The sequence below is a fragment of the Microcaecilia unicolor genome, chromosome 3 (genome assembly GCF_901765095.1).
Source record: "Microcaecilia unicolor chromosome 3, aMicUni1.1, whole genome shotgun sequence".
In the NCBI taxonomy this organism is placed as follows: Eukaryota; Metazoa; Chordata; class Amphibia; order Gymnophiona; family Siphonopidae; genus Microcaecilia; species Microcaecilia unicolor.
The window spans coordinates 141,913,055-141,928,502 of NC_044033.1; the positions used below are offsets into that span (position 1 = coordinate 141,913,055).

General features: G+C 42.1%; 1 protein-coding gene across 1 annotated transcript in view; it reads right to left on the bottom strand.

Annotated features, from left to right (window-relative positions):
- Nucleotides 1-15,448, bottom strand: part of LOC115464292 (G2/M phase-specific E3 ubiquitin-protein ligase-like) — an 87,614-nt gene that overhangs the window by 56,286 nt on the left and 15,880 nt on the right. Inside the window, exon 3 of the mRNA XM_030194684.1 lies at nt 7,588-7,689. Within this exon, the coding sequence (XP_030050544.1) occupies nt 7,588-7,689 (102 nt within the window). The remainder of the gene's footprint in view (nt 1-7,587; nt 7,690-15,448) is intronic.

Here is a 15,448-nt window from a genome sequence, read left to right on the forward strand (position 1 = left end):
AGCCATAGGCATAGACTGGGGGGGCGAGGGGGGGCAATGCCCCCCCAAACGACGTGAGGCGCCGCCGTGCCATTAGTTTAAAAAAAAAAAACACATGCAGGCACGCGCTCCTCTCCATCCGCTTGGCTTCCCTGCCCTCTCTGTCTGCGTCCCGCCTTCCTCTGACGTCAGAGGAAGGCGGGACGCAGACAGAGAGGGCAGGGAAGCCAAGCGGACGGAGAGGAGCTGTTGTCTGTCTACCCCTCTCTCTTCCTCCCTCCCTCCGCGGCGCAGGCAGCAGTCTTTTCCAGCGTTCCTGGCAGCGGTAGCGTTGTACACGCTGCCTTTGGCTCTGCCCCAAAGCCTTCTCTTCAAGTTCCTGTTCCCGCATAGGTGGGAACAGGAACTGAAGAGAAGGCTTCCGGGGCAGACCGAAGGCAGCGTGTACATCGCTACCGCTGCCAGGAACGCTGAAAAAGCTGAAGACTGTTGCCTGCACCGGAGGGAGGGAGGGAGGAAGAGAGGGGGTAACGGAGTCACCATCTTGGACCTCGCGGGGGGGGGGGGGAGCAGAGGGAAGATGGATGGGACTGGGAGGGGTGGGGAGCAGAGGGAAGGAGCAAGAGATGGTTGGGACTGGGAGGGGTGGGGAGCAGAGGGAAGGAGCAAGAGATGGATGGGACTGCGAGGGGTGGGGAGCAGAGGGATGGACCAGGAGATGGATGGGACTGAGAGAGGTCAGGCACAGCAGAGGGAAGGAGCAGAAGATGGATGGGACGGAGGGATGGTGAGCAGAGGGAAGGAACAGAAGATGGATGGAACTGGGAGGGGTGGGGAGCAGAGGGAAGGAGCAAGAGACGGATGGGACTGGGAGGGTGGGGAGCAGAGGGAAGCCTACTGGAAAGAAGACACTGCATAAAACAGAAGACACTGGGATCAAAGCGAATAGAAAAACTAAATGATCAGACAACAAAGGTAAATAAAAGTATTTTATTCATAATTTATTAATTGAAATGTGTCAGCTTTTTGAAATGTGCATCTGTGATATTTTGCCTGTAAATTTCATTTCCTTCCTCCATATTAGCATATTCATTTGCATATGTATATATGCAAATGATATGCTAATATGCTCTGCCCATTCTTTGCCCCCCCAAATGAAACAGTCAAACTACGCCTATGGCGACAGCGCATGAAGGATGTGGATGGGCAGGCCTGGAGGGAAAATGGCTGGGCCTGGGCCCGTCCAGGCCCGCCCGTGGCTATGCCCTGGCTTTTCCCACTTTTTTGTGGCTCTCATATACTGCCTTGCTGACTGCATTGAAAGGTGGTTAATCAAACATTTGATTTGCAAATGTCTTTGCTGGCAATTCTACAAATTGAGTCTCATTTGAGGCAGCACAAGGGGCATGCTTAGCGACAATTCTATAACGGCTTACAGGCATGCCTAAGCCATTATAGAATACTAGCAAAAAGCCTCATCAGTGTGCCAACAGGTAAGCTTGTCAACTTACAACAGGTTGATGGCTGGCATAAGTGGGCGTGCCTAAGTGTGCCCTGCAACATATGCAACTGACAATATTCTATAAATTGTGCATGTTATTTGGCAACACACATATGCTCTGCCCACATGAATGCCCCCCCGAGAGATGCATGCTAACCCCCGGATTCTATATATTGTGCCTAGATTTGCATATCCAAATTTGTGCGTGTACCCAAGATGCTTCTGCAAATTAATTGGCCAATGAGTTGTTAATCATCAATAACTGGGTGCTAACAATCAATTACTGAAGTTATTTGGTTTAATGGGACAAAGTCAGCATAGGTTTAGCCATGGGGGGTCTTGCCTCACCAATCTGCTTCATTTCTTTGAAGGCGTGAATAAACATGTCAATAAAGGTGAGCTGGTTGATGTAGTGTATCTAGATTTTCAGAAAGCTTTTGACAAAGTACCTCATGAGAGATTCCTTAAAAAATTAAAGAGTCATAGGATAGGAGGCAATGTCCTTCTGTGGATTAAGAATTGGTTATTGGACAGAAAACAGAGGGTAGGGTTAAATGGCCATTTTTCTCAATGGAGGAGGGTGAATAGTGGAGTGCCGCAGGGATCAGTGCTATTTAACATATTTATAAATGATCTGGAAATCCGAATGATGAGTGAGATGATTAAATTTGCAGATGACACGAAACTATTCAAAGTTGTCAAAATACATGCAAATTGTGAAAAATTGCAGAAAGACCTTAGGAAAGTGGAAGAGTGGGCATCCAAATAGCAGATGAAATTTAATGTGGACAAATGCAAAGTGATGCATATTAGGAAGAATAATCCAAATCACAGTTATCTGATGCTAGGGTCTACTTTAGGAGTCAGCACTCAAGAAAAAGACCTAGGTGTCATTGTAGACAATATGCTGAAATCTTCTGCCCAGTGTGCGGCGGCAGCCAAAAAAGCAAAAAAGTTTGCTAGAAATTATTAGGAGAGGGATGCAAAAATATTATAATGCCTCTATATCACTCCATGGTGCAACCTCGCCTTGTGTTCAAGTCTGGTCGCCGTATCTCAAAAAAGATATAGCAGAATTAGAAAATGTTCAAAGAAGAGTGACCAAAATGAGGAAAGGCTAAAGAGGGTAGGGCTCTTCAGCTTGGAAAAGAGACAACTGAGGGGGGATATGATTGAGGTCAACAAAACCCTGAGTGATGTGGAGTGGGTGGAGATGAATCGATTTTTCATTCATTGGAAAAGTACAAAGATCAGGGGACACTCAAGGAAGTTACATGGAAATACTTTTAATACAAATAGGAGGAAATATTTTTTCACTTAATGAATACTTAAGCTCCGGAACTCATTGCCAGAGGATGTGGTAATGGCGGTTAGCATATCTGGGTTTAGAAAAGGTTTGGACAAGTTCTTGGAGGAAAAGTCCATATGTTATTGAGAAGGGCATAGGGGAAGCCACTGCTTGCCCCAGGATTGGTAGCATGGAATGTTGCTACTAATTGGGTTTCTGGCAGGTACTTGTGACCTGAATTGGCCACTGCTAGAAGCAGGATACTGGGCTAGATGGATCATTGGTCTGACCCAGTATGGCTATTCTTATGTTCTTACTTGGTACCCATTACTTTTTATACATGCATCTAGCTACATGCTATTCTACTAGGAAGCACCTAACTCCTGGGCAGATGCCTTTCAGTTAAAACTCAATGCAGAAAAAACCCAATGCCTAATACTCACCTCCCAACACAACACGAGCAAATTCACCACCATCGATACCCCAAAACTAACTCTACCAATTTCGGAAACCCTGAAAATCCTTGGAGTCACCATTGACCGGCACCTAACACTTGAGAATCACGCGAAAATTACGACCAAAAAGATGTTCCATTCAATGTGGAAGTTAAAAAGAGTAAAATCATTCTTCCCAAGAACCGTTTTCCGGAATCTGGTACAATCATTAGTACTCAGTCACCTAGACTACTGCAACTCACTTTACGCTGGCTGCAAAGAGCAAATACTCAAAAAACTCCAAACAGCCCAGAACACAGCAGCCAGACTCATATTTGGAAAACCAAAATACGAAAGTGCAAAACCCCTACGAGAGAAACTACACTGTTACCACTCAAAGAACGCATCACGTTTAAAGTATGTATCCTAGTACATAAAATCATCCACGGCAAAGCCCCAGCTTACATGTCTGACCTGATTGACCTACCACCCAGGAATGCCAAGAGATCATCTCGCACATTCCTTAATCTTCACTTCCCAAACTGCAAAGGCCTAAAATATAAACTAATGCACGCATCAACCTTTTCTTATATGAGCACGCAATTCTGGAACGCATTGCCACGTAACCTAAAAGCGACCTATGAACTGACCAACTTCCGAAAACTGCTGAAGACCCATCTTTTCGACAAGACATACCACAATGATTAAAACATATGAAATCCCCACATATATGTAACAAGCATTATTAAAAGTGCCTCATATTATATCTTTATCATATCTTCCATTACCATGCAACCCAAAATACTTCTGTAACACTAAATGTCAACTCTCCTCTCATTTCCACCATCCACAATATATTGTAAGCCACATTGAGCCTGCAAAGAGGTGGGATAATGTGGGATACAAATGCAATAAATAATAATAATAATAATAGAGCATATCTCAAAAGGGAGAATAGCCATGGGAGGGGCATAGACGTTTGAGGGGTGTTCCAAAAAGTTATACGTGTAGTTATAAAATATTGGGTCAGTGCACCCAACTTGGACGCCAGCATTTACACCAGATTTCAGCAGGTGTAACTCTGGTGCCTAAAGTTTGGGCATAGGAATTGGCACTAAACCTGATTCTATACAGAGTGTGCACCCTTTACAGAATCGCATTTAGCGCCTATCTTTTCCAGCGCCCATTTTTGAGTGCCATTTATAGAATTTAGGTGCACCTTTTTATAAAATAGCACCTACTGATGTCTTGGAGCTGGACAGGGACCAAGAACTGAAATCTTTGCTTTACAGACTAGCCTAAGAGAAGCGTAAACTTTTAAGAGTGGGAAATGTGGTTATGAAGACTGCATGTTTCTATGTTGGAGAAGACTTTCTGAACTACAGGGAAACTACAATTTTTCTTAATGTTGAGATATCAATTTTAATTTAATTTTTCTCCCTACCCTTAAATTACCTACTGAATTGGAAAGAGGCACTTGGTGTCTTGCAAAAATACAGAAGAAGGACCAGAGCAGTGTATATCATAAAGGCCATGAAAAGGTGCAAACCATACATATTTCTAGTTTTTATTTTAATATAGCTATTTTGCTTTTCTTGAGCTAGGAGCAGACTTAAGAGTGGCAAGAGAGTTATAAATGTGCTTTTTCTGAAAAATACCTTTCTAAGGCTGTGGTCTGACATTTGACCTATGCTAACTTGTGATAACATTGAGCCTGCAAAAAGGTGGGATAATGTGGGGTACAAATGCTATAAATAATAATAATAATAATAATAAGTTGCTGGTCAGCAACTAAGAGCCAAAAGCTCCTATGACTAAGGACATGTGCAGTATCCAGATAAACAATCAGAAGGAGAAGTGGGTGTGGGTAAAAACTGTAGGCTAAGCAAGAGGGTGGAGGGGGCTAGTATGATGACTGTGAATACCAAGGACATAGGTGAACCCATATCAAATGAAAACTTGTGCTTTATATGACAGGTTTTACACTGTCAAATAAATAATAGAAGTTGGAATATGATAGAATGTGCTGGAACATGATCTTACCATAAAAGGAACAGAATATTCTGGAAAGATGCATATTCATTAGGTAGGAAGGGTAATTATAATTAAGATAATGAAGAAAGGAAGAAAAAAGTATTTAAGAGGAAACAGAACTGAGGATGGCGAGCCTCAGTGTGTCCACTGTGGACATATCAGCAGCTACCAGGGAAAACTCTATTTTTATTTGCTACATATTATACTGTATTGGGAGTTTATTTGTTACTATTTCAATAATTACTGATTGGCTTCTTTGACAATTTGAATAAACATTTATTATGTCTAATATTTATTTAGTAGCCAGAGTTTTTCTTGCCTGGAATTCTGCCTGGGGGAGTAAAGATTTACTCGAGGCCAGAAGATCTCCAGAAGGTTACTTCTGTCTCTGAGGCAAGACAGAAAGTGAACAGCAGATACTATAAAGTCCAAAGAATCTTTGTTTAAATAAAGATTCTTTGGACTTGATAGTGACTGCTCTGGTCCTTCTTCCTAAATTACCTACTTTCATCAGAATGATCTGTGAAAAAAGTCACTCTAGACTAAGACACCCAGTCATATTCATTTACCAGTCAGAAAACAGGTGAAAGTTTATTTATTTGACCTTTATTTGTTAAATAGTTAGGGAGTTATTTTACTTGATGCTGAATTGATCTACTGGTGATTTTGTAATTAGTGGGACCATATCTATTGTCTTTTTCTATATTTATTGTGATCCACTTTGAGCCATGTCCAGGTTAGGTAGAATATAAATACCTATATTAAATTAGATTAGATATACAAAATTACGGGAGGCGTGTCAAGATGGTGTCGAGAACGGGAGAAGTATAACTCGCTTAGAGCTGGTTTTTTCGAGGAAAATAGAAAAAAGAGGTTTCCTATTTTACAAAATGCCCCACTCTAAATGCAAAGGTATTTTGAGGTCAGTGCCCCCGCCTACGTCGACTTCCTCCCTGATTCAGCCAGATCTTGAGCGTTTCTTCCCCGTGGTTTCCCAATTCCAGAGGGGAACAGAGCCCGCAGAGGTTGTAGCCGGGGAAGCGGAACAACCGCGGGAGAATGAGATCTCGCTGTCCCCTCCATCGACATCAATGATTCCTCCATGTCCAGCGGCATCAGCGACTCAGGAGGCTATCCAGACGACTACCGGAAGTGTGTGCGGAGGGAAGCCCAGCCGGGAACCGTGTCAGCTCTACATGTCGCTGAGCTCCAGAGACTCACAGTCTCTGGAAGGAAATTTGGAGCAGAAACCAGATAAGATTTGGCTGAAACTCCTGGAAATGGATTCAACTCTGCAGAGATCCTCTGGTGAGGTAAAGGTTTTGAATGTTAAAACTGAAGAATTAAAAGATTCAGTAGAACTCGTTAAACAAGATTTGTCTTTGAAAGTTTCAACTTTACAGACTGAGATAGAACAAATACAGGAGTTGAAATCAGTAGTGGTGAAGGATAATTCTGAACTTCGTAGAAAAATTGAAATGATAGAAAACTACAACAGAAGATTGAATTTGCGTGTGCTAAATTTCCCCAAACTCCTAAGGTCAAATCCATTGGACTTGTTTAAAAGATTTATTCTAGAAAATTTAAAAATTCCACATGAAGCAATTCCTCCTGTCAACAAAATTTATTATATTTCCAGTAAACCCAAAGGAGTGGAAGGGGAAAAGAAAGCTATAGGAAAAGAGGATATTGATGTGAATAACATTTCTGCAATTCTGGAACAATCTTTAGAAAACACTACTGAAAGAGCTACAATGATAGTCTCTTTCATATTTGAACAGGATTTGAACTCAATTATGAGACTTTACTTCAAATCTACTAATTCTCAGTTTGGAGGACAAAGAATTTGGTTATACCCAGACGTCACTAAGGTGACACAACAGAGGAGGAAAGAATTTCTGACTATGAGAACGAAAACACTAGAATTAGGAGGTTATTTTCTATTGGCCTATCCATGTAAGTGTATTATACGGATGGCCCAAGTTAAATATATTTTCTATATTCCGGAGCAGCTGAAGTCTTTTCTGGACTCAAAATCATCAAAATAGAAAGAAAATTGGGAAATATGACGCCTTAATATGATTGTGAAATGCTTTATAATTGTCCCTGATTCCTAGCCCCCCTTCTTTACATTTTTGTTGTGGTCTAAGAAAGCTGTATATATATTACTAAGAGAGAGGATAGTTCCTCTATTTTTCTTTATATTGTATTTTTCAGGCTGTATTACACTTGACAGTATATTCTGTTTAAGTATTAAAATGAAATAAATAAATAATAATAATTTTTTAAAAAGATATACAAAATTACTGATCCGTACCACTTCAGAAGATGAGGGGAAAACCAACTCTTACCTTTTTAGATGCTCGGGCAATTTCTTTTTTTATGTCATGCAGAAGAAAGCCATAAAATCCTTCATTGTCTTTGCCATGCTGCCACAGCCCACTGGAAAGGATCTGAAACAAGTGTGGATAGTTAGCAATAAAGCTAGGGCAGTTTATCATGGATTTTAACTGATAAAATACCAACAAAACACACCCAATCAAAAAAAAAGAATTAAAATAGAGGGTTTTTTTGGATAAACATGGGAAAAGCTCCACGTCCCCTAGTACTCTCTCATTCCCTCATAAGTACATAAGTATTGCCATACTGGGAAAGACCAAAGGTCCATCGAGCCCAGCATCCTGTTTCCAACAGTGGCCAATCCAGGTCACAAATACCCGGCAAGATCCCAAAAATGTACAAAACATTTTATACTGCTTATCCCAGAAATAGTGGATTTTCCCCAAGTCCATTTAATAACGGTCTATGGACTTTTCCTTTAGGAAGCTGTCCAAACCCTTGCTTCCCTTATATCCTCCATTTAGTTTTTGTACCTTTTCTGAGCTGATGACTCCAAGGTGACACGAATGTAGATATTTGATTCTACAGAAAAAGTATCCAGCAAAAGCACCTGAAGTGCAAAACCACTGGCAAACACTGATTTTTTGTACTCTCAAAAAGCCCTTAATTAGTACCATGAACATTTATCTAGGGCCCCTTTTACTAAGCTGCGATAAAAGGGGCCCTGTGCTAGCAGCGGTGGCCATTTTTACTGCGTGTTGAGGCCCTTTATATTGCAGCGGGTAAAAGCCTGAAAAAAGAAATGGCCGTGCAGTAAGTTTGCATTTACCACGTGGCCATATTGGGGGGAGCACTTACCGCCACCCATTGAGGGTAATCCCCTGTGGTAATATTGTTTTAGAATTTCTGGTAGCCCCGGCAATGTCACGCACTGGGGGGGCGGAACTATCATCAGAGGCCGCATTAGGCCTGCAATAGTTCCGATTTGCCATGTGGCAACTCTTTAGTAAAAGTGCCCCTAATGAGGAGATATGCAGTGGATAATGAAAAGGGCACAAAAGACAAGGAAAGGATAGCAAGAGAAAAAGAGAAGGAGCAGAAAAAGGGGAAGGGGAAAAAGAGGAAAAAAGAAAGGGAAGAGAAGGGGAGCAAATCAAGGGACCAAAAATAGGAGAAAGAAGAAAAAGAAAGAAGAAAGGGGGAGAGGGAAGAAAAGTGGGATAGGGAGGAGGGGGAGGGTGGGCTATTCAGGGGGGAGAGGGAAAGGGGGTGTGGGAAGGGAGCGAGAGATTGAAAGGAGGGATGAGGGCAGGGAAAGGGAAGGGGAGATAAAAGGGGAAAAACAAGGGGAGGAGAAGAAAAAAATGAAAGGAAAAAGAAGAGAAGAAAAAGAGAAAAAATAGAGGACAGAGAAAGTAAGAGAAGGGAAAGATGAAGAAAGAAAGAAAAAAAAAAAAAAAAAGGAAAGCAAAGGCTCCTAAACCAAGGAAATAAATAAAAAAAAGTGTTGAATAAAAAGGTGTTGAATAAAAAAGTCTACCAAAAAGTTCTATAAACCAAATATCTTAAAAAGAATAGTCACCGTATCTAAGAAATGTAGAACGGAGAGAAAGATTTATTTAAAATGTCTATACTCAACTTCTCGATTGAAGCCGAAAGGCTGGACTGTATTTAATTAAAAAATAAAATATTCCGTATGTAATAATATCTGATCAATGTCTCCTCCTCTCCATCTAGTAGCAACAACCTTCAGAACAAAAAATCTTATGCAGAATTGTACTAATGGTGCACTGGTAATTTGTCCGTTGATACTATTCTTATGTTCAATAATTCTGGTCTTTATCATACATTTTGTTTTACCTATGTATAATAAGTTGCAAGGGCAAAGAATGACATAAATGACTTCAGAGGTATTACAATTGGAGGAATGGGACAGCTTGAACAATCTCTTACTTTGTGGATCTGTAAAAGAAGAAGCAGTTAAAGAGTACTGGCATACTGAACAACAGCCATAACTTGAATGCCCGTGGGAAAAAAAAGGGGGATGATCAAAGTTCCGGTAGGACCGATGGGACCAATTTCTCTTTTAAAGTTTTACTCCTTAAATGTGCTATAATTGGTCTTTTAAGCTTAGGGGGTCTTTTACTAAGCCGCGGTAGGGATTTTAGCTCATGGTATAAATCAGCTGATGATAAACGCTGAGATGCCTTTAGGAATATAATGGGCATCTTGGCATTTACAGCCAGCTGATTTCTACCCTGGCTTAGTAAAAGATCCCCTTAAAATAGTCACAGTTTTTCAAGATGTGCCAATGTCTCAAAATACTTTTCCTAATATCTTTAGACAGTGTGAATATCTAAGAGTACCAATCAATCTCTGGCCTTTCTTTCATTTCTCTTCCCAAAACCAGATTTGCATGATTGGTGACTTTAGCTATATTAAAACCTTCCTGAATGCACAGTGGGATAACCTCTATTTATTTATTTGCTGCATTTATATCCCACATTTTCCCACCTATTTGCAGGCTCAATGTGGCTTACAATATAATACAACTACAATCATATTGATGGAATAGAAAATCAGAGTATATATAACAGATAAGGTGTATAGGAATTTTGTGGCAATTTTATGTTCGATAAAACCTTTCTTCTATAAAAGGGTGTGCTTTCAAAAATAACTCTTCACAGTTTGCGACATAAAGATTTGCTAAATCGGGTGCCATGGATGCGCCCATGGCTGTGCCTTTAATTTGCTGGAAAAATTTCACTCTCATTGACCTTTTTTGTGGGGATTTTATCCTTCTTATTTCTTCCTAAGCTCTCAAATATAGCCACCGATACACTAACTAAAATGCTATCACAATTCTTTCAACTTTTTTGGGATGTTAAAATTAGGGCTATACAGAATATTCATATTCAGTTCAATTTGGCCCTGAATAGTGCCCCGAATGTATTATTTGTTTTCGGCCGTATAGTGATTTAAATTTGAATATGAATGATCAGGGGCTCTACTGTGCTAAATCCTACTGAAATAAACACATGGAGGGGCATAATCGAAAGGAGCGTCAAAGTTTTCCTGAGGACGTCCTCGCAGGATGTCCTGGTGAAGGGGCGGGGAAACCCGTATTATCGAAACAAGATGGGCGTCCATCTTTCGTTTCGATAATACGGTCGGGGATTCCCAAATTGCGAAATTTAGGTCGACCTTAGAGATGGTCGTCCCCGATTTTTGGCGATAATGGAAACCGAGGATGCCCATCTCAGAAACGACCAAATCCAAGCCATTTGGTCGTGGGAGGAGCCAGCATTTGTAGTGCACTGGTCCCCCTGACATGCCTGGACACCGACCGGGCACCCTAGGGGGCACTGCAGTGGACAATTGCTCCCAGGTGCACAGCTCCCTTACCTTCGGTGCTGAGACCCCCAAACCCACTCCCCACAACTGTACACCACTACCATAGCCCTAAGGGGTGAAGGGGGGCACCTACATGTGGGTACAGTGGGTTTGTGGTGGGTTTTGAAGGGCTCACATTTACCACCACAAGTGTAACAGATAGGGGGGGGGGGTGGGCCTGGGTCCACCTGCCTGAAGTACACTGTACCCACTAAAACTGCTCCAGGGACCTGCATACTGCTGTCATGGAGCTGGGTATGATAATTGAGGCTGGAAAAATATTAAAAAAAAGTTTTTTTTGAGAATGGGAGGGGGTTAGTGACCACTGTGGGAGTAAGGGGAGGTCATCCCCAATTCCCTCCAGTGGTCATCTGGTGATTTAGGGCACATTTTTGTGGCTTAGTCATAAGAAAAAAAGGACCAGGTAAAGTCGTCCAAGTGTTCATCAGGGATGCCCTTCTTTTTTCCATTATCGGTCGAGAATGCCCATGTGTTAGGCACGCCCCAGTCCTGCCTTCGCTACACCTACGACACGCCCCCGTGAACTTTGGTCGTCCCTGCGATGGAAAGCAGTCGTGCGTCCAAAATCAACTTTCGATTATGCCGATTTGGGCGACCCTGTGAGAAGGATCTTGCGATTTGTGTCGAAAGATGGGCATCCTTCTCGTTCGAAAATAAGCCTGTTGATCTCTGATTCATGTTGTTTCTTTTATTATTTATTGTGTTAAAGCTCAATGCCCATTATTTGTATTTGGCATTTTGCGGAATAATATTTTTCATTTGTATTCAGCTGAATAGTAAAATATACTTTTGGTACAGAACTAGTTAAAATACAGTTGTTTGTTATGATGAATAAGGTGTACCTTCACCAGGAATTGCAAATCAAATTTCATCCCTCTCTGAAACAACTCAATGCAATATAGTTCCATGGCCCTCCAGTGCCCTGCCACATGGGCTGAATAGTCTTGAAATAGTCGCATGCCCCCTAGTCCTAGTATTTTTGGAAAGTGTGAACAGACGCTTCACATCCACCTGTTCCACTCCACTCATTATTTTATATACCTCTATCATGTCTCCCCTCAGCCATCCTTTCTCCAAGCTGAAAAGCCCTAGCCTCCTTAGTCTTTCTTCATAAAGAAGTTATCCCATCCCCGCTATCATTTTAGTCGCCCTTCGCTGCACCTTTTCCAATTCCGCTATATCTTTCTTGAGATGCGGCAACCAGAATTGAACACAATACTCAAGGTGTGGTCGCACCATGGAGCGATATAACAGCATTATGACATCCTCACACCTTTCCTAATAATACCCAACATTCTATTCGCTTTCCTAGCCGCAGCAGCACACTGAGCAGAAGGTTTCAGTGTTTTATCGACGACGACACCCAGATCCCTTTCTTGGTCCGTAACTCCTAACGTGGAACCTTGCATGATGTAGCTATAATTCAGGTTCTTTTTTCCCACATGCATCACCTTGCACTTGTTCACATTAAACATCATCTGCCATTTAGCCGCCCAGTCTCCCAGTCTCGTAAGGTCCTTCTGTAATTTTTCACAATCCTGTCACGAGTTAACGACTTTGAATAACTTTGTGTCATCAGCAAATTTAATTACCTCGCTAGTTACTCCCATCTCTAATTCATTTATAAATATATTAAAAAGCAGTGGTCCTAGCACAGACCCCTGAGGAACCCCACTAACTACCCTTCTCCATTGTGAATACTGCCCATTTAACACCACTCTCTGTTTCCTATCCTTCAACCAGTTTTTAATGCACAATAGGACTATTCCTCCTATCCCATGACCCTCCAATTTCCTCTGTAGCCTTTCATGAGGTACCTTGTCAAACGCCTTTTTAAAATCCAGATACACATATCAACTGGCTCCCCTTTGTCCACGTTTGTTTACTTCTTCAAAGAATTGAAGTAAATTGGTCAGGCAAGATTTCCCCACACAAAAGCCGTGTTGACTTGGAGGGGCATAATTGAACAAAACGTCTATCTCCATGGGCGTTTATCTCCAAGAACGGGTCCGTGAAGGGGCGGACCGAACCGTATTTTCACAAAAAATAGACGTCCATGTTTTATTCAACAATGTGTGAGCTGGGCGTTTTTGTTTTTCAGCGATAATGGAAAATGAAAGCGCCCAGCTCAAAAACGAATAAATCCAAGGCATTGTTCGTGGGAGGGGCCAGGAGTCGTAGTGCACTGGTCCCCTCACATGCCAGGACACCAACCGGGCACCCTAGGGGGCACCTTTACAAAAAAAAAAAAAAAGGTAAAAGAGCTCCCAGGTGCATAGCACCCTTCCCTTGTGTGTTGAGCCCCCCAAATCCCCCTCAAAACCCCCTGCCCACAAGTCTACACCATTACTATAGCCCTAAGGGGTAAAGGGGGGCACCTACATGTGGGGACAGTGGGTTTGGGGGGGTTGGACGACTAATAAGCATTAAGCAGCACAATTGTAACAGGTAGGGGGGGGATGGGCCTGGGTCCACCTGCATGAAGTCCACTGCACCCCCTAACAACTGCTCCAGGGACTTGCATACTGCTGCCAGGGAGGTGGGTATGACATTTGAGGGTGAAAATAAAAAGTTGAGAAACTTCATTTTTTGTGGTGGGAGGGGGTTAGTGACCACTGGGGGAGTCAGGGGAGGTCATCCCGATTCCCTCCAGTGGTCATCTGGTCATTTAGGGCACTTTTTGGGCCTTATTCGTGAAAAAACAGGGGTCCAGGAAAAGTGTCCTAAATTCTAGCTAAAAACGCATACTTTTTCCCATTATCGGTGAAATGCGCCCATCTCTGTTCGGCAGATAACCACGCCCCAGTTCCGCCTTCGCCACACCTCTGACACACCCCCATCAACTTTGTCCGCATCCGCGACGGATTGCAGTTGAAAACGTCCAAAAATAGGCTTTCGATTATACCGCTTTATTCGTTTTTGTGAGATAAACGTCCATCTCCCGATTTAGGTCGGAACTTGGGCGTTTTTCTCATTCGATTATAAGCAGGATAGTCTCAGTAATCCATGTCCTCGGATGTGCTCTGTAATTTTGTTTTTGATAATAGCCTCTACCATTTTCCCCGGCACCGACATCAGACTCACCAGTCTATAATTTCACGGATCTCCCCTGGAACCTTTTTTAAAAATGGGTGTTACATTGGCCACCCTCCAATCTTCCAGTACCACGCTCAATTTTAAGGATAAATTGCATATCACTAGCAGTAGCTCCGCAAGCTCATTTTTCAGTTCTATCAGTACTCTAGGATGAATACCATCCGGTCCAGGAGATTTGCTATTCTTTAGTTTGCTGAACTGCCCAATTACGTCCTCCAGGTTTACCGTGAAGTCAGTAAGTTTCTCCGACTCGTCCGCTTGAAATACCATTTCCGACACCGGTATCCCACCCAAATCTTCTTCTTTGAAGACTGAAGCAAAGAATTCATTCAATCTCTCCACTACATCATTGTCTTCCTTGATCGCCCCTTTTACCCCTCGGTCATCCAGCGGCCCAACCGATTCTTTTGCCGGCTTCCTGCTTTTAATATACCGAAAAAAATTTTTACTATGTTTTTTTGCCTCTAATGCTCTTTTTATCATAATCCCTCTTGGCCTTCTTTATCTGCGCCTTGCATTTGCTTTGACACTCCTTATGCTGCTTCTTGTTATTTTCAGACAGTTCCTTCTTCCATTTTCTGAAGGCGTTTCTTTTAGCTCTAATAGCTTCCTTCACCTGACTATTCAACCATGCCGGCTGTCTTTTGGACTTCCGTCTTTCTTTTCTAATTTGCAGAATATGTTTGGCCTGGGCCTCCAGGATGGTATTTTTGAACAGCGCCCATGCCTGTTGTACAGTTTTTACCTTCTCAGTTGCCCCCCTAAGTTTTTTTTTTTTCACCGTTCTTCTCATTTTATCATAGTCTCCTTTTTTAAAGTTAAACGCTAATGTATTTGACTTCCTGTGTATAGTTACTTCAAGGTTGATATCAAAACTGATCATATTATGATCACTATCAAGCGGCCCCAGTACCATAACATCCCTCACCAGATCATGCGCTCCACTAAGGACCAAGTCTAGAATTTTTCCTTCTCCCGTCGGCTCCTGCACCAGCTGCTCCATAAAGCTGTCCTTGATTTCATCAAGGAATTGTACCTCTCTAGCGTGTCCCGATGTTACATTTACCCAGTCTATATTTGGGTAATTAAAGTCACCCATTATTATTGCATTGCCTATTTTGTTTGCGTCTCTGATTTCTTTTATCATTTCTGCATCTGCCTGCTCATCCTGGCGAGGAGGACGATAGTACACTCCTATCACCGTCCTTTTCCCTTTTATACACGAAATTTCAACCTACAATGATTCAAAGGTGTGATTTGTGTCCTGCTGATATATTATTCTGTCTTGCCTTTATATTTATCACTTTTATTAATTCCTTAGACTTTGTCTAAAGCTCTTAGATCTTCAAAGCAGAACTTCAT